Below are 22628 nucleotides of genomic sequence, written 5' to 3' on the forward strand. Positions count from 1 at the left end.
CTGAAGAGTACAGGTCTGTCAGAAGGAGTTGCTCAATACCTCATTCAGCTGAACTGCAAATCTAAGTAGCAGCTACAAATTAGGCACTGCAGTTTGGTTTTTAGTGTCTTAAACATTCATTTCTAGCATGGAGAAACAAATCAATTATTGAAGAGGAAGCACTTCTGATTTTCTTACATTGCACTTGGAAAATTCTATAGAAACAGTATCTTACTGTCCTTGGTAAATGTGGTATTCTCATGTCATTATTCTCTCATATCCATTATATCCTTTGCTGTATGATTGCAGTTAAGTTTTATGAAGGACCTTTTGAAAGATACAAAAAAAGGAAAAGAAAATCCATGCATTAAAGATGTGACAGTGATGAAAATATGGTCTTTATTCAGACCAATCATCAAAAAGCAGGATTGTTTTAGTAGGGTTATAGCAGTGATTGGCATTGTTCTTCTACAAAACCCAACATAAACCTACACCAGAAATTCTTCTAATTTAGTTTGTGGTAACAGAAATGAGGAATTACTGAACTCTCAAATATTCTCTTTGCTAACAAATGTTTTTCTTCTGCCTTTAACCTCTCCTTCAACTCCCCACCCCACAATTGGATTTTCTTTTGCTTAGCAGAAGATATTTTTCTCCTAATAATATCCCAATTTTGAAAGGGCAGAATTTGAATACTCCATATCAAGGCTGATTTGTTTATCCAGCAAGGGATAGCATTTTTGCTTTTTATTAAAGCAACCACATCAAGAACAAACAAAACAAGGACTCTGATCTCCGTGTGTCTTCTTTAGGTAACTGAATCAAACACAGTAGGATTGATTTCTTTTTTTCCCTGACTGTTTGACTTCCCTGTATTACAGTCTCATACTTTTTTATTTTCATAGATTCCTCATGTCTGCTGTCTTTTAAATAGTATTCATAAGTGAATAATGCATATGGCATATAATTTTACATCTTTAATTTGGAATAATAAAGCACATTAGCTAATTTTGATTGTGATCTGTTTAAATCAGTTCCTTCACTGAGTTTTCTGATATTCATCTACATTTCAATTTATATTTAGATTACTGAAACTACTTTATAGTTGTGTAATGATTTTATTATGCAATTGGCTTTAACATGTGATTAACTTTAACCTTTTTAAGTGTAGGTTTTGATATGAGATCTGTCATCCTGTTACAGACCTCTAAATGGATGTGGGTATCTTTAGAAAAGTAAAGAGCCCTTAAAAAAAACTTTTAAAGATTTACTAGATGGCACTGCCCATTTATTTAGCATTTTGGAAAAGAAGTATTATCAATAAGCCATTTATTAGAGTTAAAATTCTTAAAAGTAACTCATTTTAAACTGATGCATTAACTTTATGCCATTATCTTTGGGGAAAAAAGCTTTCTCTGAAAGTTAAGTATTGTCATGGTAAGAATCATTATGAATTCCTTACTGACAATCTAGTAAGAGTTTTGTATAAATCATTCAAATTATAGTATTCTGGCACAATTCTTGTCTACCTGACATGTCTAGCTGTCTGGCTCCTCCTTTTTTTCAGTCATGTTTTCTAGAGATACTACTATGCATACCTCAATGTAGAGCAACTATACAATGAAACAAAACCAAGAGCTGTCTGAGGAAGTTAAAAGCAAAAGGATCATAGTTTAAATTGCCCTGCTACTTGAGACATTCGTCTCTCAACCCTCAGTCTCCTGATCTCTTTAGTGGACGCAGAGGAAACTTTTAATCTCTTATTGAGAGCTCGAAGTACATGATGTAACTGAATGCTGGCATTGTTCGGTAGTAAAACACGTGCTGCACTAGATGCACGTGTGTTTCTAGATGGAATATAGAAAGAGGTTTTTGGCATGTATTCTCATGAATGGGAGCAATGCTTTTGGGTTCCTACTCAGCCATTAATTTATATAAAACTTGCTAAAAGTTGATTATCATGGATTTCTTAAAATTTGAAAACATGATTTTTCTTCTGACTGAAGGATCACTGTTTCTTCATTGGCTTTCTCTGTGTCATGCAGTTGGGTATGTGCATTCCCTGAAAGACTACAGCAGTTGTATTGGATCCAAAGCTTATCAGATTATTGTCAATAGCTCAGAGGAATAAACTTACAAAGTGCTTGTATTGGCTTCCACCATTACTTTTGTTAGAGGCAAGCGGTCAGCAAGAAAAAAGAAAGCAGGGGATAGTAGTCAGATCCTTCCATGCTTCCTGCCTCTCCTGAACAAGCCAAATGGGGTGACCCAAGGAGGATTTCAGCAGGATCACAGTGAAAGAAGATGAATTTTTCATTACATGATCCCGGTGGTGAGTGTAAAGGTTTCTCTGGCCAGAGCTGGAGATGCTGCTGGGGAAAATGAACCTGCAAGGTGCACAGAATACAAGACAGAAGATACATAGATGACTTACAACAGCTTTGATACACAGCAAATTTGGTTTACACTGTTTCCTCGGGGATGTGAACATGATTTGTCAGGTAACCAAAGGATGAACAGACTTATGAAGAAACGATCTTTAATTTTCATCTGGGAATACTATCAAGATTTTTAAAGATAGTTTAAAAGTCAGTCATTTTCAGCATTATTCTATGAACAGGAATGTTAAAAGGACTGTAAAGTTGGCCAAAAATGGGTAGAAATAGCAATTATTTTCAAGTCAGTGTCCTTCAATAGTATTGTGACACAACAGAGGATACTTCAGTGAGTGATATGCAGTGGACGTTATTGAACGAACATCAGATATTCGATATAGCTTTTGTGACCCTTTATTGGATCTCAGATATTCCCAGGTTGAACAAAGATGGTCAGTTATGTCTGTAATAATTTTACATTCTTTTGTTACAATTTGGGGAAAGTTATGACAGTGCTACAGAACACAGAAAGCTGAAGAAAGTTCTGCCTTCGTTAGCATCGCTTGTGATAATGAGATCTTTCAAACTCAGAGTTTTTCACTAGCATGGAGAACAAATATTGGGCTGCAAGATCTGCATGCCAAGATTTCATACAGATCTTTCAGAAACATGCACAGTGGATTTAATTTCCCTGAAATATGTCTGAATATGAATAGCATAGGCTTTTAAGAGTGTATTATGGAAAGTGTCTTACAGTAAATGTGCACAATTAGAGAAGAAGTCTCTTTGCCATGAATACATTTCCATTTATCTTTTAATATTTTAATTTGGAAAAAAGGTTGGTTAGAGAAAAGTTGTCCTCGTGGGACATTTATCACTGGAAAAAAAGGCCTTTTCTGTAAAAAAGGATTTGCTGGTCAAACCTTCTTTAAAGTATGCAGAAATATATAATGTGCATAGTGATGTAGAATTTGTTACAACTGTCTGATTAATATAGGTAATTTTGACAGTATTATCTCTACACATGAATTTAACCGTGGCCAGGAATGCTCTTTTGCACTCATCTGCAATTATTTATGTTAACAAATTGTTAAAATGCACTGGCCAATGAACTGGCATGTCAAAAGTGTCGTGAGCATGCTGCCACTGGAGCGTTACTTGGTATTGAATCCTGCAGAGTTAGGGCACCTTCTCACTCTCCAAGACAGCTTTAGAAGGAAAAATGGAGAAGAGATCATTCCACAGAATTGAATTGATATGTCCTGTATATTAGATGAGTCCTTTACATGAAGAGAAATGGTGGGGCTTGTCTCACTTATTTATTTGTTGAATAAATATGGAGTTGATCATAATTACTTCTTCCTCATTCTGTCACTTTAAAAACATGGCACAAAGGATTCACTTGCAAGTAGGCTGAACAGTGTGCAGGTCGGCTTTGCATGCACAGTGCACTTCATGTGCATGTGTGCAGTCAGCATGAACAGCTCAGATTCGTCAGATGTACTGTGTACATGCAGAGAGTTATCTGCTATATTTCAAGCTGGTTTCTGTGAACTCACACAGTTATTGGAAAGTCTTTTGGGAAGGAGGATATAGGACACAAAGCAGACAGAAAACCATGGTGACCTAAGAAATATAAATGGAGCACTAGTGATTATTTAAAAGAGTGATTTCTATTGACTTGATAAAAGAAAGATATTGCTTTTTATATTTTATCACAATTTCCCTATGATAAATAGCAGCTAGATATATAGATATAGAAGGGTTTTTTGCCAGCTTGGGTCAGAAGAGTTGTTATCACTTTATACATATGCATAAGTTACAAATTTTCCCAGAGAAACATGGAGTACAATGCAATAAATATATTCATAAAAGAGAAGTAGTAACCCCTGTTTAGCAAAAATTACATTTCTAACTAGGTAACTGATTAAAAATGTGGTACATTCTTCAGAACACAAACTGTACAGGTTAAAGTTTTCCTTCTGATGCATAGAACGTATATGAAACTATTTTACAGGAGCTATGATTTAGACTGGGATTAAATTCAGTGCATTTCTGGACTTTTAAATCCTACTGCTTCGTGGACCTCAATTGATATTTTCTTTCTAGGTTTTAAACTAACAATTAGTATGATGACTAAGGAGATTTGTTTGCTTAATATTCTTGGGTTGAAGTTTCTAATATGATCATATGGTGAAAGCTCTTCTGTGGTGAAACACTCTTCTCATTTTGATTCATAAAGACTCAGATGGTTAGTCTTTCAGCCATGCTACAGTACCTCTTGTTCTCCCTTCTGTTTGAGCTATTAAGCAGGTAGCGTGTTGAACAGATATTTTTACAGGCACATTTAGATAAACTGATTTTTCAATTAAGGAACAGTTACCTGGATTTCTAAAATTTGAACCCTTTTTAACACCTTTTAAGTGCTGTTACATCATTTCTCCAGGTGCTGTAAGTAAAGGATAATTAAGTATTTCGCCTAGAATATAAAATGAGTCACACTTTGCGCTTTTAAAACTTCTTATTCAGCAGCAACTTTTCTTCTTACATTTTTCTTCTGTACTTATGTATTTCAGGTAATTGTCAAATCTGGACCAGGTACCTTTCTCAGCCTGGCTGTGTATGATGATTATATCTTCTGGTCAGATGGAGTGAGGAGAGCTATTCTGCGTTCCAGTAAATACACAGGAGGAGATACAAAAGTTCTTCGTTCTGACATCCCACATCAGCCAATGGGCATTATTGCTGTTGCCAATGATACTAACAGTTGTAAGTTACAAAGCAAGATCCACTCTGTTTTTAAGTCCAGTATCATTCATTTCAAGAATTTTATTTACTTTTAACCAAGTGAAAACATTTCATGGTGTTTCATCAATTCTTTTTGTTAGAGGAACTGTTAGCAGAGATCTAACCTCTTCCCAAAGTAAATGTTACTGAATGACCATTTCCTTCTGCAAATGTTTTGCTCATTTGATAGCAGTTAAATAATTTCCTGTCAAATATCAACAATTTTTAAGGTTGTGAGTTTTAAAAATGATTATATGTAAGGTAACTTTGTTTATCTTTAGTATGCTGGCATCTGAGGCATGCTGACATTTTCATCTGGCTGATAAAACTTGAATCAATTGCCCGTGAATTTGAGCTACAGTGATCTTTGCTCTCTCAAAGACATTAGCCATTGAAGCAAATTTAATAAAGCAGAGTTCATCTTTTATCGTTTGTTTTTCAGGTGAGTTATCTCCCTGTGCACAAATGAACGGAGGTTGTCATGATTTATGTCTTCTGACTCCTGATGGACGAGTGAACTGCTCATGTAGAGGAGATAGAATACTGATAGATGATAACAGATGTGTGAGTAAGTAATACTAGCTGACACAATGCTTTTCTATGGTGTGATACAGTTGGCCATCATAAGCAAAGACAGTTGGCCCAAGCCATTAATTTTATTGCTTCTGTAGACTGTAAAAATTGATCTGGCGATTCAGCACATAACGGGCTTTTAACCACTTTATGTCTTGTTGTGTTTTGTGGGGGTTAACAAAGCATTAATACTCTCCTTAAATTCCAGCTTGGGTAATTACATTTTATTCAGCATTTCCTATTTGCAGTTTGTTCATGTTGGGTACAAATATTTTCATTTCAAGTCTTTAAACATGTAATTGTAGTTTATTAACCATCTTTTGTATTTAATCATGTAGAATTGATGTTTTTGTAATTGGCAAATTTATCACTTTAAGTTCACAGACTTCTTGGAGACTGATTTTATTATATTCTGTATTGCATTCTGAGTTCTCCTTCATCTTGCCATACCTCCCCTGAACCAGTGTGTCTCAGTACAAGCTAAAGAAAATACAACTGTTTTTCCATAGTTCTGAAGTGGATCACGATAAATGGTCATTCATTGCAGCTTCTTTAGACCACACTGTCCCTGTACAGAAACTGGCATTTCTGAACATAAATTATGTGCTAGTAATTTGGAAGGATGCAGTGTATGTACATACAGCACTCTTCTGGCTTTTCTTATAACTTCTAGAAAATGTGGAGAATTTTGGAGGTCCTTGTTGCTTTGGACAGAGAAAATCTCTGGCACTTTGCTAATACTATGCATTAGCAGGAGTGAATTAACAGAAAAGCTTTGGGCTGTTTCTCAAGGGATGACCCACATTTGTATTGTGGAACATGATTTTGTGCTTCTCCACTCAATGAGTCTGGATTTGGAATGCAGGGAAACCTTGGGGGGGAAGTGCGTGGTTCCTCATGTCTTTGTTAACATCATTGTATTATAGCTCACAGTTAGAGATTCCTTTGCAACTTCTGGTGCTTTATTGGACCTTTACCTCTGTGGGGCAGAAATCCCAGCTCTTAGATAAAGTTCTCCATATTTATCTGCTAAGTGTACCCGTTCTGCTTGAGTTTCATGGCTTTGACTCACCTGCTTTTTCTAAGTCGTGTTTTTAGATTGTAACAGTTGAAAGAGTCTATAGCATTTAAGAAAAAAAATGTTTTGTATATGATACAGCAAGATATGCTATCTTGCTGGAAGCTGAGACAGTTTACCTGCTTCAAACACTTTGTGGCAGTCCTTAGGCTGTTCAGGAGCAACAAAGTGGCTTCTACTGATACAGACTCACTTTTGAAATGCTGGTGTACACCGAGCAGCCTTGGTGTGGAGAATCACAGAGGAGATGTAGTCCTTCATTTACATACCTGTACTAGTTACTATGTCTGAGTCAACAGAGAAAATACAATGAAGAATTGGAGTTCTTAATATTTGGAGCAGTATAATCATGGAATGATTTGGGTTGGAATGGACTTTAAAGAACATCCAGTTCCAACCCCTCTTTCTGTTCACTGGTCCTCGTTTTACCTACATGAAGTGAACTGGATGTTATTTCATGTAATAATTTAATCTCATTGCATGAATGCAGTTGAGGTCCTGGTTTGTTCAAAGATGAGAAAGAAAAATAGCTGCTGGCATCCCAAACACATTGAAAAAAACACAACCGAGTTAAAAAACATAACAGTTATGATAGTAGTAAGATACTGCTTTCTTAGTAATAGTTATGATTTTCACATATCTTTTTTAATTACTGCTGAGATAGGCTCAATGGGTGCATGTAGATATTCAATCTATCTGGGGCTGTAACAGATGAGTCACTGAAGTTGAACCTTAAAGTACTTTTTCCCATCTGTTTCTTTACCTTGCTGAGACAGTGATCATCAGTGAACGTCGAAGAGGTTCAGCAGATATATTCATAGATCAGATAATTTAATTTACAAGTGTACACTGATATGATACTGTGTTTTCCAAAAGCATTACAGTCTCCAAATTGCTGCTAGGTAAAACTGTTTAAAACCCCATCTAGAACATGATGTAAGATTCCATATTCTAAATGACTTTGTAGAATGTTGACAGGAAACGTTGATCCAAGCTATTAGGTAAAGAAAAAAAAAAGGCTTAGACATTAAATGTTGGAGTTGACTTGCAAGAGGAGGATGTATAGTTTAGCTGTGAGATCAAAAGTTTCTTTCTTTCTAAAACTATTGAAATGGATGCTCAATAAAATTGAAAGTTAGCAATTCCAACCGAGAAAAGGAATTAACTGTCCTTTGAAAGTGTAATTAGATGGTACAACTTAACTGCCAGTCAAGATTCTTGAGACAAAGCTTCAATAAAATTCAAAGAGGGACTGGGTGATTGTATGGGTAATAAGGTTACCCAGACTAATTTCTCATCAAGGAAACAGTTTTGAAAAGCTTAAATTCTTTGTTTGTGAAAAGCAATTTCTACAAGTCTTTCCAGTTCGAGTTCAGCTGAGGGCAGATTAGACTAGACATACATTTCACCAAAGATTGTAGTCTAAGGTGCTGAACTAGATGAACTACAAATGTGATCGAGAATGACTTTCCTAAGAGACAAATTCTTACAATGCCAAAACATGGGGGGTTAAAAGAGAAAAATAATTGCTGCAATAAACTTCTTTAAAATTTAAAGGACTCTATAAATCATATTCAAGATCTGACTTTGTCCAGAATTTATCTTTTCATCACTTTTAGATTTTTTTCTTCTTGTTTTAATCAAATGAAGAATTGTTTTCAATTTCTACTGGTGTGCTTTTTCATGTAGTGGACATTGGTTCTTCCTGAATTCATGCCAAAGTAATTATAATGAAAACAAGAAAAAAATCATCATTAGGTATCACTTCCCTATTCTTCCTCTTGAATTCTCCTTTATGCTTCCTTCTTCTCTCAAGTTTGATATTTTATTTAGAGCTATCCAGGAGGGAAATGCACGTACTGTCATGAAGTTCATGACCAAACTGTTCTGCGTCAGTTCTGTGATAGTTGTATTAGTTTTTAACTGAACTAATAGAAAATCTATAAGCAAGAGAAAGCAGAAATAAATATTTTACGTGTACATCTTGTTCTCTTGTGAAATAATAGATAAAATATCCACTCTGAGAAGGCAAGAATGCAAAACGTTTGTGTCTTACCAATGATTTTTGTGTCTGTGAATAAAAATAGAAGTAGAGGCAGCCTTTTCTTCATTGGGCATTAGACTGTATCTTCAACATTGAATGTGGTACAGTAGTTGCTGGTACCTTTGTACACACTGAACAGCTGCACAGTGCCACAAAGCAGAGTGGAGAGTTCAAATTAACTGCTAGGTAATGGTAAGTGTTTCCTCCTTGCTTTTGGATGTGCTGTGTTGGAGAGATTCATTAAAGCATCTCTTAAGAAATGATTGCATACAAGCTGGGGGCTGTGGAGAGGCATGTGTGGGTAGCTGATAGCTGAGCCACAGTGGTACAGTGGTTACAAAGTCAGAATCACTGCCTTTAAGTTGCTTCACTAAGTGTTCCTTCATGGATATTTGGGTATGTATTTTTCTTTTACAGACTCTTTCTTCCCTTGCTTGGAATTCACCCCCAGCATAAAATTTCTGGAAATGGTTTGCTATTTAGATATCTGCCCTCAATCCTGCATGATGTCAACAAATTTACAGAGAAGTATAGCAGTCTTGCAGGCCACTGCTTTGTAGAAGCTTTTTATTTCTGATGACATGGTGGGGATTTTTCTACATAGATTTTCAAAACCTGTTTAAGAGAGATTCTAAACGCAGCCAATGTTTTCTGCCTCATTATCACTAAGTGTAACAGCTATTAAAAATTATGTGTTAATGTGTTTTATTTACAGCTAAAAATTCTACTTGCAACATGTATTCTGAGTTTGAATGTGGAAATGGGGAATGCATTGATTATCAGCTGACTTGTGATGGCATTGCTCATTGTAAAGACAAGTCTGATGAGAAACTTTTCTACTGCGGTAAGTGTTTCCAGAAATTCCACCTTTGCATTCTTATTTCAGTTGTACATACTTACATTGGTTCCTCTGTGATTTTTCTCTTTATTCACACCGACTGCTCACCTAGATGCACAAGAAGAAAATGCCATCTCTCATGTTAAGAAAACCCTCCCATAATATGAATGACCTGAACATATTTCCCTTGCAAACTTCATGTATTAGCTGACATATTTAATAAAAAGCATTTCAAATGTTCTTATGTACCCCTGTAGTATTGATACTCAAAAATCCAGAAAGTTTTCTTCTAATACTTCTTGTTATTTTACTCACTATTTCTTTCTATTTTAGTTTAGGGCAAATTTGGTATGTTTCATTCGAGAAACATTGTCACATGCCTGATGAAAGTGTGTCAAAACAAATTCCTGTAAAGCACATGGCCTTTTTTGCCACAAAGTACTGAAAACTAGGAATTGGGCATTTCTTTTCCATTTTTTATCAATCTTTTATTCTTTCTCATTAGTCTTTCATTTATTATTCTTGAGCTGTTTATCAGTCTCAGTCCTTGTGCTGGACAATAATAAGCTACAGCAAAAAACTTCAGAAGTTCAAATACATTTTCATGTAACATGTTGATCTGGTTTGAATGTAAGGCTATTTTTATTATCTATCAAGTGTCTAAATGAAATGATGTACTCATACTTAACTTCCCAGAAAACAGAGGCTGTCGAAAGGGTTTCAAGCCGTGTTCTAATCGTCGCTGTGTTTTGAGTGACAAAGTATGTGATGGTGCCAATGACTGTGGTGACAACTCAGATGAATTTGACTGTAAAGGTAAATGACAGTTACTTCCAAAGTGATTTCAGAATATTGCTCTGTCAGTGCTTAATATGCAAATAGAAGAAGCTAGAAAGGGCATATAGCTTGATTTGAATTACAGGTGTTGGAATTTGTTTAATTAGAATTCAGGACCAAGCAGGTGCCCACTGCTATGTTAAAGAAAGCACAAGTTGGCAGTGGTCTGAAGACCAGTTTTAGGTATGCCTATGCTCCTAGAATGTGAGTGGCCGTGACTAGAAGACTCAGAAAATACATTCTGTGAAGTAATAAATGAGAGAGTATCATTGTTACAGACAGAAGGGTTGAAGGATGAGTGATTACTTCTCTGCATCTAATGCACTGGTTCTTCTTTGAACTAGTTAGCATTCAGTTTCTTTGCTTCTCAGATGCATGGCCATATCTGTGTCCTTTTCAAAACTTCTGGAATTGTCTCCTTTAGATCAGAATTGTTTTTCTTTTTATGTCTTAAGTATGAATATTTATTTCCATGCATCAGCCAATGAATGAAGGCTGGCTAGCAGACAGCACAAAACCTTGGTTACAATTCAGAAAGATTGGAAGGGAACTCGTTACACAATATATAGCTGAAATTTATATAGCTGATGTAACTAGCATGTTTTTGAAAGCACTGCATGGTTTTTAATCATACAGCTGAATAAGGTGAGAGAGAAAACCCAAACCTGGTGTTACATGGAAAAAAATCTGAGATACATAGATGGTCCTGAAAGTGTTTCTCTGTTCCTTATGTAGTGATTATATCTGAGTTGAATTATCTAGAGAAAGAATTTTAGGCTCAAAAAACAATAATTTAATTTAGAAACTTGTACTTTCAGCTTTATTAGCCCTTAGGTTTCTAACAAGTTTTTACCTTGGATAAATCTTTGTGTTCTGAATGCTTCATTCTAAAAGGTAGGTGGTTTAAACATAATACATACAATATGCATCTGAAGAGTCTGTTTAGTACACAAATTTACATCTTTTGTAACCATATGTTATAGATTCAACGTGTGCTTCAACAGAGTTCCATTGTGCAGATGGGATTTGCATTGGAAAATCAGCACAGTGCAACCAGATCATTGATTGTGCAGATGCTTCGGATGAAAAGAACTGTAGTAAGTTTGCATTTCTGCTCCATCATAGCATCTGTTCCATGATTGTTCCTTGTTATGTAGCAGTTAATTCATAGTCATTACTGGTTGGATACCAGCAGCTGCTTGAGTCTTTGCAAGCTAAAGCTAAACCTGAAAACCAAAGTATAAAGCTGTCAATCTGTATTAGGTGTAATAGAGTAATTTACTGTCTCTTTCCAGATAATACAAACTGTGCTTACTTCTATAAACTTGGAATAAAATCTTCAGCATTTATTAGCTGTAATTCAACTTCACTTTGTATACTGCCAGAATGGATATGTGATGGATCTAATGACTGTGGAGATTATACAGATGAACTTAAATGCCCAGGTAACTGTGAAAAAGAAAGAAAAAACTAGTTTACTTTTATTTAAACAGGCTCCTGAATTTCTCCTTCCTCTTTCTAATTGTATTGTGAAGTGTTTATTCAGTGAATACTGTTTTATTTAATAGAGATTTAATATAATGCTGAATGAAGGTTTTTTCCACCAGTCTTTGTTTTGTATTTCATTAGGTTATGCAAATTATAACAAATTACTCCTGCCTTTCTCTGAAGAAAACTGTAATGTCTAGCTTTCAGTTTCCCCCAGGTTAGGTTTGTCATTAATCATTTTTATTTAAGTAAAACGTGAGTCATTAAAATGTCAAGCTCATCAAGCATCAGCACAATCACTCAGGAACTTTTATTCACTACTGCTTTAGTGGGTAGTATATCTTTTCTTGCTTACTTTTTCACTTCCTCTGGCATAAGTCACCAAAGCAGAGTTCAGAGTTTTGTACTAGTCTTCAGCCAGTACAAAGTGATTGTGGTATACTTGTGTCTCAATCTCAGGGCTGAGGTTATTTATTGTATATTTAAGGTTAACCACTGAATCATTTACAATACTAAGTTCTTACCTAATGGTGACATTTATGTGTTTGCTCCTTTATTTTCCAGAATCCCTCATTTAAGTTTGAGTACAATACCTAAGCAAAGATACACATGAAGTGATAAACTGTGTTTAGAATACTTTCTTGAACACAGGTTTCTTGATACATATTTATAGGATTAGACTCATACTAGGAAATTCTTATCAAACTGAAGACAGTGCAGTATTAAAGAAACTCTGGGAACATCACAGAATCACAGGATCTTAAGATTTGAAAGGGACCTCAAAAGATCATCCAGTCCAAACCCCGCTGCCAGAGCAGGACCACCTAGAGTAGATCACACAGGATCTGGGTTTTGAATGTCCTCAGAGGAGACTCCACAACCCCCCTGAGCAACCTGTTCCAGTGCTCCTTCACCCTCACTGTGAAGAAATTCTTTGTTGTGTTTCTTTGGAACCTCTTGTGTTCCAGTTTATACCCATTACTCTTTGTCCTGTCACTGGCCGTCACTGGCCATCACTGAGAACAGCCTGGCTCCATCCTCCTGACACCCACCCTTTACATATTTGTAAACATTAATGAGGTCACCCCTCAGTCTCCTCCAAGCTACCAAGCCCCAGCTCGCTCAGCCTTTCATCATGAGATGTTCCACTGCCTTAACCCTGTATCTCCTCTCCTACACTTTGAGCTTTTATACAGAAATCTATACAATTAAAAATTAGTTCTATATTTTACTACCATCTTCCAGAACTTCATTCGTTCTTTTAATTTCTAGTCTGTGTGTTGCAGTTTGTACCTGTCCTTACACCGAGAAGGACCTTGTAGTCATTCAGTAATTGTACTCTTTACTTACAATGGCAAACAAGCCAAGGCATTTTAGAATCCCTGCTTTAAAGAGAGGGATATCTTAGTCATCTCAGCATGCAGCTTTCTTGAATATACCAGCCCAGCATCCAGTATAGCAGATGAAGTCTTACTTTTGTATGAGTGCTGACACATTTTCATTTGCTTATGTTTGTTTTCAGAGTTGACTCATGCTAGATTTTGTCTTCCTGTGAACAATATCTCCCTCCTTCTGAGAATGACTATTAGTAAAATGAGACGTACTAATTAATAACTATTATTAATTTGTATTTAAATTTGGTATTGGTAAATACAATGCAGTTTTTGCCTAGTAATTAACATCATCTGATTATTTCCATTTAATAATCTGTTCTTCTGTGCAATAATCTCGTTATGTCACTAGAAGCTTCTAATAGAATTCTTAAGTATTTTGTACCAATTTTATTGATGAAAACATCAGGATCTGGAAGGAACCTAGAACTTTAGCACTAATGTCAATCAGCCTCTGACATTAAGAACTTTCAACCTTTCTATAAGCCAGCTGCATATTAAATTTTAGCTTCCATTCTATTTTCCATATTACCCAGATTATCTAATAACACTTGAAAATTTACTGTATGTAACATCTCATTGAGCTCAAAATAGCTCAGATTTACTGTATTTCCTTTGTTAGGAGTTTCTCTCCACACCAAAGACGATTTTGAGGGTAGTTGTGCTATAGCTTCGGTAAACTAATGTTGCATAAGTAAATTAATGTTGCATTTTATTCCACCATCCATTTATTTGTATTACTTCATTCTGCTTTTCAAATGTATGCCAAAAAGTTCCATGATTTTAATATGTGATAGCCTGGATCTTGGCTCCCTTTACGTAGAAGCAGTATCATTCCTATTCAGCTTACATATGATTTCCTTTCCCATTTCATTCAACACTGATGGACTTTGGCACATTAAGTTTTTGAGTTTTGCTTCTGTTGGTAATCTGATAATTCTCATTTACAGCCTTTGTTCAGTGTCATTGTTTTTACAGAAAATTAAGGCAAAATCTTCATTTAGGGGTGGCTGTACTTAGAGAATCTTTACTATCTGCCCATTCAGCATAGATGTCCTACTTTATTCTTTTTTTTTTTCTATTTATACAGCTATAGAAGCCATAAATATGATAACTAACTTTCTTTTTAAGAGAGAGAGAAAGAGGGGAGTGGAAATGTAACCAATGTTGATAGCCCCAATATATTAAGGCAGTAATATAAACCTTGGCAGAGAGCTTCAATGATCTCCAGTGCTTGGAAGGAGTGTATATCACTGTGTGTTCCCAGGCAAAGATCTTGCTTGAGATGTTGAAAATAACCTGTGCCACCCAGACTAATATTTGTGCTTACAACATGAAATTAAATACATGGTATGTTTTCTTTCCTCACATCTACTTTCTAAGCATTCATACAAGTAAAATCTTAAATGAGTTTCATACTCTACAAAGGAAAAAGGCAAGGAAGAAGAGCTTTTTAATTTGTGAGAAAGTCTAAATCTCTGGCTCTGACATCAGTGTTACAGCTCCAGAGACTCGGCACATGCATCAGATATGCAGCTTATCCTGGAGATTGTGACAAAAATACTGCCACAGTTAGGTTATCTTGTAGCTGATGGCAGATAGATCAGAAGGGCAATTTCTGCAGCTGGTCTAAAACAACAAACCTGATCTCAAAACCTGTAAAATGAACTACTTTCCTCTATAGGTCTTATTTTGTGCAGTTTGAAGCTGCCTTCTGATTCTTCCCTCAATAAATGAAGTACTTCAGGTCCCTAAACTACTCAGCTATTTTCAAGTTTGTATGAACATAATGAAAACCCCACTATTTATAGTTTTAATTTTGAGACAGAAGCAATTTGTTGTCCATTAGTATTCAGGAATTTAGCCAAAATGTATTAGGCTCCTAATCATACTAGTAGAGACCATTTTACATTACATTCTTTATTTTATCACAGTTCAAAACAAACCCACATGTGAAGAAAATTATTTTGGTTGTCCTAGTGGAAGATGTATTCTGACCACCTGGCTTTGCGATGGGCAGAAAGACTGTGAGGATGGAGTGGATGAATTGCACTGTGGTGAGCATTTGAGATCATTTCTGTACATATTTCTGTAATCACTAATGCACTTTGAAAACAGAAGTGTGGGTTTGTATCTCATATTTAATCTAGAGCTATCTCTGAAAAGAGAGATTCTCAATACTGTATTTTCGAATTCAACTCTCTACTGTTTTGTGCTGCCAATATCTTAAACTTTGTCTCATGCCAGCATGAAAGCTCTATCAGGTTTTTTCTCCTAAAAATACCTTTGTATACAGACTTTCTCATTGCTTTAATATTTATCACTTTCACTAATTCTTGGTAATTCCTCATTTGAACAGTTTTATAGATGTAGTCAGTTCATATTAGTATCTCAGCCACAACAGGATGTAAGTAGAATATGCCTTTATGGTATAAAAATAGACATTTCTTTGCATCAGAGGCTGTGCAGGTATAACTATTTAAAGTAACAACAAAAGGGATATGAATAAAATACAGCATAAACTGAGAAACAGGTTAAGGATCCACTCTTTCTGAAGATTCTTAAACCCTACCAAATTGAGCAGCCATGTGGGCTGGTTTTGCTTATAGTGAGAACTGATCTTTCAACTAAAATTTCTATGGATTAACTGAATGGATTATTTCTGTAATCGTAGCAGAGCAGCAAAATATCAAATTCTCCTATTCCCTATTTAAATAGAACCTTAAACCTGTATATTCCTTTTTTAAACACTTAACATGAATGGAAGTTACGTGTTAGTTACTCTTTTTATGACCCAGCTCCCATTAACATGCTTCCATGTTTGATTTGCAGTTTACAGTGTTGTAAGATAGACAGATATATATATCTATCTTACAACTTCAAATTAGGAACAGCTGTGCACTATGAAAATCAGAAGGTTTTGTGCTGATGACACTCATCAAGCTTAACTCAATGTTTACATTTCCAGGCTTTATTACACAAACATATTCAATATTGTAAAACCTATTAGCCAAAGTTTGTGGGAGAGAGGGGAGAGGCTTGAGGCAGTTGTTTTTTTCCCTACTTATTGCTCTTACCCATTTTGAGGTACTTCTTTCAATGCTCTACTTTTAAACTCAGATTGCATTGCCTAAAATTCTTTTTATTGCAAATACTGAAATTTGTTGTTATCAGTTAAAACAAACTCTATGCTTAAAGAAGCCTGGGACAAGTGGACAATGAAGTTTTCAGAAAAGGTCATGATCATAGCATTTACTGATACCTCAGCAACTGATTTTGAAATGTATAAGCATGCCATTATTTTCAGTACATACAAAGGTATAAATGGGGTGACAATGGAAATGTGCAGCAATTTATTTTCAGTGAGAGAAAAGGAACGTGAAACCTTTTAAAGACAGTCAAACACTGCAGTGCCAAGAGGAAGGTTGTGTTGGAAAATCTGGACTGTGCCATCTCTGCCTTACTAACAGAATAAAGCAGTTCACTAGTTACAATATCCATGTGAAAAACACAAACCAGACTTCAGTTTTTAAGTGTTGCTCATTAAATTGTACTAAATGTTTTAAAATATTAGAATGTAAGTGTTTTGAATGTTTTGCTCTTTATTTTTATGAATGTATGGGTGAATGCAAACTCAGACAAACTGGTAACAACCTGAATAATAAGAGTGTTTGGTTCAGTAGACTAAAGTGAGAGTACAGTTAGCAGTATGGGGATTCCTAAACACAGGGAATGCAGTGCTGTTGTGAACCTAACAAATGCAGTGGCTGGTGTCATTCCCAGATTCGTCTTGTTCATGGAATCAATTTGCGTGCTCTGCAAATAAATGCATCTCTAAGCAGTGGACTTGTGATGGTGAGGATGACTGTGGAGATGGTTTAGATGAGAGTGATGCTATTTGTGGTAAGTAGAATAATTTTAGTTCTGTACTGTATCAGATCATACGTTCTGAATGACACCAAATGATCCAAGAAAGAAGATGGTGGAAAGAACACAAGTACAGCATCTCCAAAGAGCATGTGCTTGCATGTGCTTTAAGGATAGGGTGTTATCCTCTCTCAGTACCCTGTAACCAGCAGCTGTATTTCTTTTTATGGGGACTGTATGATTTGTGTGTAGACTCAGTGAAGATATGAATGGCACAGGACCATGGACAAAAGGAGAACCAAACTTTTCTCTAATTCTCATCCTTGAGGCAAAACCACTGAAGCTATTTGAGTGTTCTGTTTCAATGGTAGATGCCTGAAGACTACTAAGTTAAGGGATTTTTCTCTAGCTCTTTCACCTATTCTTTAATTTTGGTGTAAGTCAGTAGCATTATTGCATAACATTTCTCTCAAATTCTCAAAGGAATTACTGCATTAACTTCAAGTTGACATCCATCTAGAATACAGTGTTTCATGATATTCAGGTCATGCTGAGGACTTGGAACTTGTTTGAAAGGGAAGATTTCTCTCTGCCTCTCTCCCCTAGGAAAAGAAGACAAGCACTTCATCTGGGACTACTGTAGAACAATGTGAAATCCTAAGAAACATCAAGGCCTAAGGCTTAATAGGAAACTTAGAGCAGAAAGTAGAAAAAGGGAGAGGAAAACAAAGGCCAGCAAGCTGCAAAGTACCACTGAATTATACCTCATTCGTTTGTTTGTTTTAAGGTTGTTCAGAATGACTTCTTTTGATATCTTGACATGCAGTACATTCTGGATCCCTTATCAGGAGAAAGCCCACCCAATGAAGTCGTGGATTTTCTCTTGAAGAGGGAAAAATCCACACCAATTATAAAGAGGGGAGAGATAAGGTTGTATGTCTCCTTAGAAACAGGAGGCAGATCTGTATTACAAGGAAAGTGAGATCAAGGTGTCTTCAGATTTTTCAGTCTTAAAGAAAAAAAAATCAATATTTATTTAACCTGAAGCTCAGATTCAGGAGTGGCAAAAAAAGTCAAATGAGTATATAAGGAAACAAAAGCTTTCTCCTTGCCTGAATGTTTCTAAAAAACAATTTTTAAATTTTGTTTTACTACTTTATTACTTTTAATTAAAATTAGTAGAAAACACACTGTCTCCTTTTTAGTGAAGTATATTTCAGTTATCTAAGAGAATACGTTAAGTAATGGATTGCACAAAAGTTTACTTCTAAACAGTAAAGTTAATCTTAGGATTAACTTTAATTCTTACCTGGAGAAAAGCCTGTTAAAAAAATCCAGTCAAATGAAGAATATGTTGAGTTACTTGTGTTAGAACTGGCAGATATTTTCTTGCTGCTGTTGTTGTATTGCTACACATTGTTCTCTTCCACATGGGGCTGACTCATGCAGGTTCTCGTACCTTTAGTCTCCTGGCATAGAGTTAGAATGCCCTGTGGATTATGCAGTTTACAAGATTAGTTCCTTTGTTTGGTCAGTCCAAACATGGAGTCAAACACAAAGAGCAAAATGAGTTTGAGAAGTTATTCTGTTGCATAGTTTTCATGAAGTATAATAAACTAGGTTTCCTTGCAGAAAATTACGAGTCTGAATAAACTAAAAGAATGAAAGAAACAGGAGATTGTCAAGATTTTAGTGAAAAATAGCCTTAGCCAGTATATGCATCATACTCTGCAGAACAAAATCTTCTTTCAAAATAATAAATCTTTAATCAATTACTGACGTTACCTTAAAAACCCCCCAACTAGTCAGGACATGTTTAAGACACGTGTGTAATGTTTCCTCAGGTTCAGTGACCTGTGCAGCAGACACGTTCAGTTGCTTAGGCTCCCATGCCTGTGTGCCCCAACACTGGCTTTGTGATGGTGAAAGGGACTGTCCTAATGGAAGTGACGAACTGTCAACTGCAGGCTGTGGTAGGTTTGCGTGTTAAAAGCATGCGGAGTTTCTTGGTACTTTTGCCTTTGCAATACTCAGATGCTGTTTGCATCTGTAGAATCATACTGTTATACTGTCAAGGTTGTTAGCAAAGATTGATGGATCACACATGAGGATGCATACCAGGATCCTTCAATGTTTTAATAAGCCCTAACATCTTCAAGTTTGGTTAGTATATACTGAGGCATGCCAACTGAAGATCAGTATGTGTGTCACATCATACACATTATAACAGTGTGTTTACTAATGAAAATTAGCACATAATTAAGTGTGTAGTTTTATTGCTCTCTCCGAGGAAAATGCTGCTGTGTGTCAGGGAGGTTATGCATCAAAAAGGTACCTACAGTTCTGTCTCCAATTTATTCTGACTAATTGTTCAGAACTTGACATCTCTTTCCCTATAAACCATTTCTTCCAGCCTTCTGAGATACATTTCTGTTCAAAGTGTCAGCAGTTCAACAGTAGTTTTATTATGGGTTTTGCTTTATTAATGTATCTAAAACTGGTATGGGTTTAAAATAGTGATTATTAGTTTGTTTGGGTTTTTTACTTCACTGTCTGCTGAATGCATATTCTGTCACCATTTCTAAGCCAAGTTGTTTTTTGAGTATTTGTGAATTTTGAAGAGCTTTCACTTAGAAGCAGAGTAATATGGAAAGGACATCTATACTTCTCAAATATTCTTTGCCTCAGAGGTCAGTTGTAGAGAGCATTAGCTTCTGAAGCCTTGCATTACATGAGATTTTAGCCATCCTTACTTCTTTAGCTATCTTTATGATGATGAGTAAGCTTATTCTGCTATTGCATTGTGTAATGTTCTTTGTATGACTCAAAAGTTACAGTTATTCTCATTGAATCTACTCAGAATGACTACTTCTTATTTCATCTTTCTGGAAGAAAATGGCTCTGATTGTCACTTATTTTTGTGTGCTGTGTTTTCCTTTAGCTCCTAATAACACTTGTGATGAGAATGCTTTCATGTGCCATAACAAAGTCTGCATTCCCAAACAGTTTGTATGTGACCACGATGATGACTGTGGAGATGGATCAGATGAATCTCTGGAATGTGGCAAGTATAACAAAAGCAGAGTAAATAGAAACATTTCAGACTGTTAACTCTAAGGCCTTTTGCTAGCCATATTACTTTAAGTCACTATAAAAAGAAAGCTCTTTGTGTTTTAAAATTGTTTGGATGTTAACTTTTAAATTATGCATTAGTGAATACACCTTGGAGCTTGACTACACCTTGGAGCTGAGCTACAGTGACAAATTATTTGCTATAGTTGTGACTTACAGTAGATGGCCAATAACATTTAACAGGGTTGGGTTTTTTTGTCTCTGTACACATTTTTTTCGGTCAAATAATGAAACACCTCTGCTGTGATTATTGCTGCAGTTAAGTGATACCAGTTAAAGCCATACACAAATGTTTGATTTTTCACCATTCTTATGAATTTAGGGGTTTCTTAGATAATCTAAATATCTGCACATACTCAGAAACATTCATCTGTATTGCCTATTTACTCCATTAAATTTGCTCAGGAGATGGGTTCAGCAAAAGATAGCTGTGTATTGTAGACACTATGTGAAGAGTATATCTGCATAAATGGTGAAAGTAGACATCCAAAGATTGTAAGAAAAAGCATGGTTGATGTTTGCATTTAATAACATTTGTAATGTAAAGTTTGAGTTGAAAGAGTAATGGAACATTTTAGGAAATAACATAATGTAGCAAATAACTTGTTTGCTAGTCCTATAAAGAAGGGATTTTGTCCACATCACTTAGAACTGTGTATCACATGGCAAAAAATCTGCTTCTGTGTTTTATCTCTATGCTCACTACAAGTACAGTGGTAGTGCAGGCAACAGCCATTCCTGCCATGTTGACATCAGATGGGTCAGATCAGGAGAGCATCTGGTGTGACTATTGAGTTCTCATCATCAGCTGTTTCATTGCACCGTTCCTCCTTTACTGTGCCACACTGCTTGCCAGCACAGATTTATGACTCCTTCAAGAAAGAAGGGAACAAACACTCCTTTCCTAGCAAACCCCATTTACTTTCCACTTGGGTAAACTGTGTGGTGTTTTGGAAGGAGCACTGTACAACCATAAGCTTACAGGAAAGCTTATGTTACAGGAAAGAACTGCTTAGTTCATGTAGTTTAAACCAAAGGAGGATGAAAGGAGGTGATTAATTTATTAATGATAAATAATTGATTGGAAACCAGTGAACTATTCATTTGGTATCAATAGCAGTGACGCAATGAGTAAATCATGCTTGCAAAATGTTGGTAGATCTTACGGATTTTTAAACACCTTCCTATAATTAGTCCCAAAAGATCTGAACACACAGGCACACCCAGAGCAGAGGTACATGCACATTCTGTCATACCCCTTGGCATACAGAGTTACTAGCACCCATGTCCACGAATCCACAGAGGACTGTAGCTGTGACTCCATGAGGTCAGATGGGCAACTCCCCTTGGTGTACCCATCTTGCCAGGTTTGAAGCACATGCTGGTAGACTCATGTTGCTTGGCTTAACAGATGTAGTTATGTAGGCCCTTGTGCCAAAAGGAGACTGTGAGAGCGGACTCACACAATAGAGTCAGAACAAGTCATGGAGGAAAAAGTTTACAGTATCACTATTTAGCACTATATGATCAAGTTGAATGGTGGGGAGGAGTAGGAAAACCTTTATAATCAGATTTTACTTAGCAGCAGTCTTTAATTCCTAAATAAGCATTTAGAACTGGAAAATCACAAACTTTGGAAATACATGTGGGATTTTTTTCTACATGATATATAATTTCTGGCTGGTATATCTCATTGAGTTTCTATAGCTTGATACACATGCACAGTCTGTTAAAATACTGACAAATAAGTGGTGCTAGTTTGACAGACTTTTCTAAAGAGACAGAGGAAATGGCAGCAGAAGCAGAGGTTGTACAAACTCCTGATCTAATTCTACTATGGACCTATCTTCAGGCACTGGCTCTATTTAATTTCTTCTGAGTAAACTGAAATCCACAGCAACAGTTGTTGCATGTTGCACTGCTCCAATGCAATTTTTCTGTTAGCTGGCAATTGGATACACTCCTTAGTGTGAGACTTGGAAGGTAAACTCATTATACTGTCATTTTAGGAAAGGGTTACATTCTTTTATCAGAAAAGCAACTACTTGGAGAGAGTAGGAATTGAATTCCAAAGCACACTGCTGAAGATGTTGTCAAGATGTAAAAATAAACTGCCTAATTCACCAAGATTTTACACTTGTGATTTGACTGCAAACTAGGTAACCTGATCATAGCTCTGTTAAATTTTAGAGCTAAATCTTTTCATCTTGATAGCAAAAAAAACCCCACCAAAACAAAA

General features: G+C 35.9%; 1 protein-coding gene across 1 annotated transcript in view; it reads left to right on the forward strand.

The window, feature by feature from the left end:
• The window catches only part of LRP1B (LDL receptor related protein 1B), a 556160-nt gene that overhangs the window by 412500 nt on the left and 121032 nt on the right, over positions 1-22628 (forward strand). The window contains exons 45-54 of the mRNA XM_062005148.1: positions 4931-5123; positions 5584-5709; positions 9552-9680; positions 10371-10490; positions 11495-11608; positions 11807-11956; positions 15325-15447; positions 17174-17293; positions 19102-19230; positions 20199-20321. Coding sequence (XP_061861132.1) covers positions 4931-5123; positions 5584-5709; positions 9552-9680; positions 10371-10490; positions 11495-11608; positions 11807-11956; positions 15325-15447; positions 17174-17293; positions 19102-19230; positions 20199-20321 — 1327 coding nt within the window. The remainder of the gene's footprint in view (positions 1-4930; positions 5124-5583; positions 5710-9551; positions 9681-10370; positions 10491-11494; positions 11609-11806; positions 11957-15324; positions 15448-17173; positions 17294-19101; positions 19231-20198; positions 20322-22628) is intronic.

Source organism: Colius striatus, chromosome 11, assembly GCF_028858725.1.
Source record: "Colius striatus isolate bColStr4 chromosome 11, bColStr4.1.hap1, whole genome shotgun sequence".
NCBI classification, from domain to species: domain Eukaryota; kingdom Metazoa; phylum Chordata; class Aves; order Coliiformes; family Coliidae; genus Colius; species Colius striatus.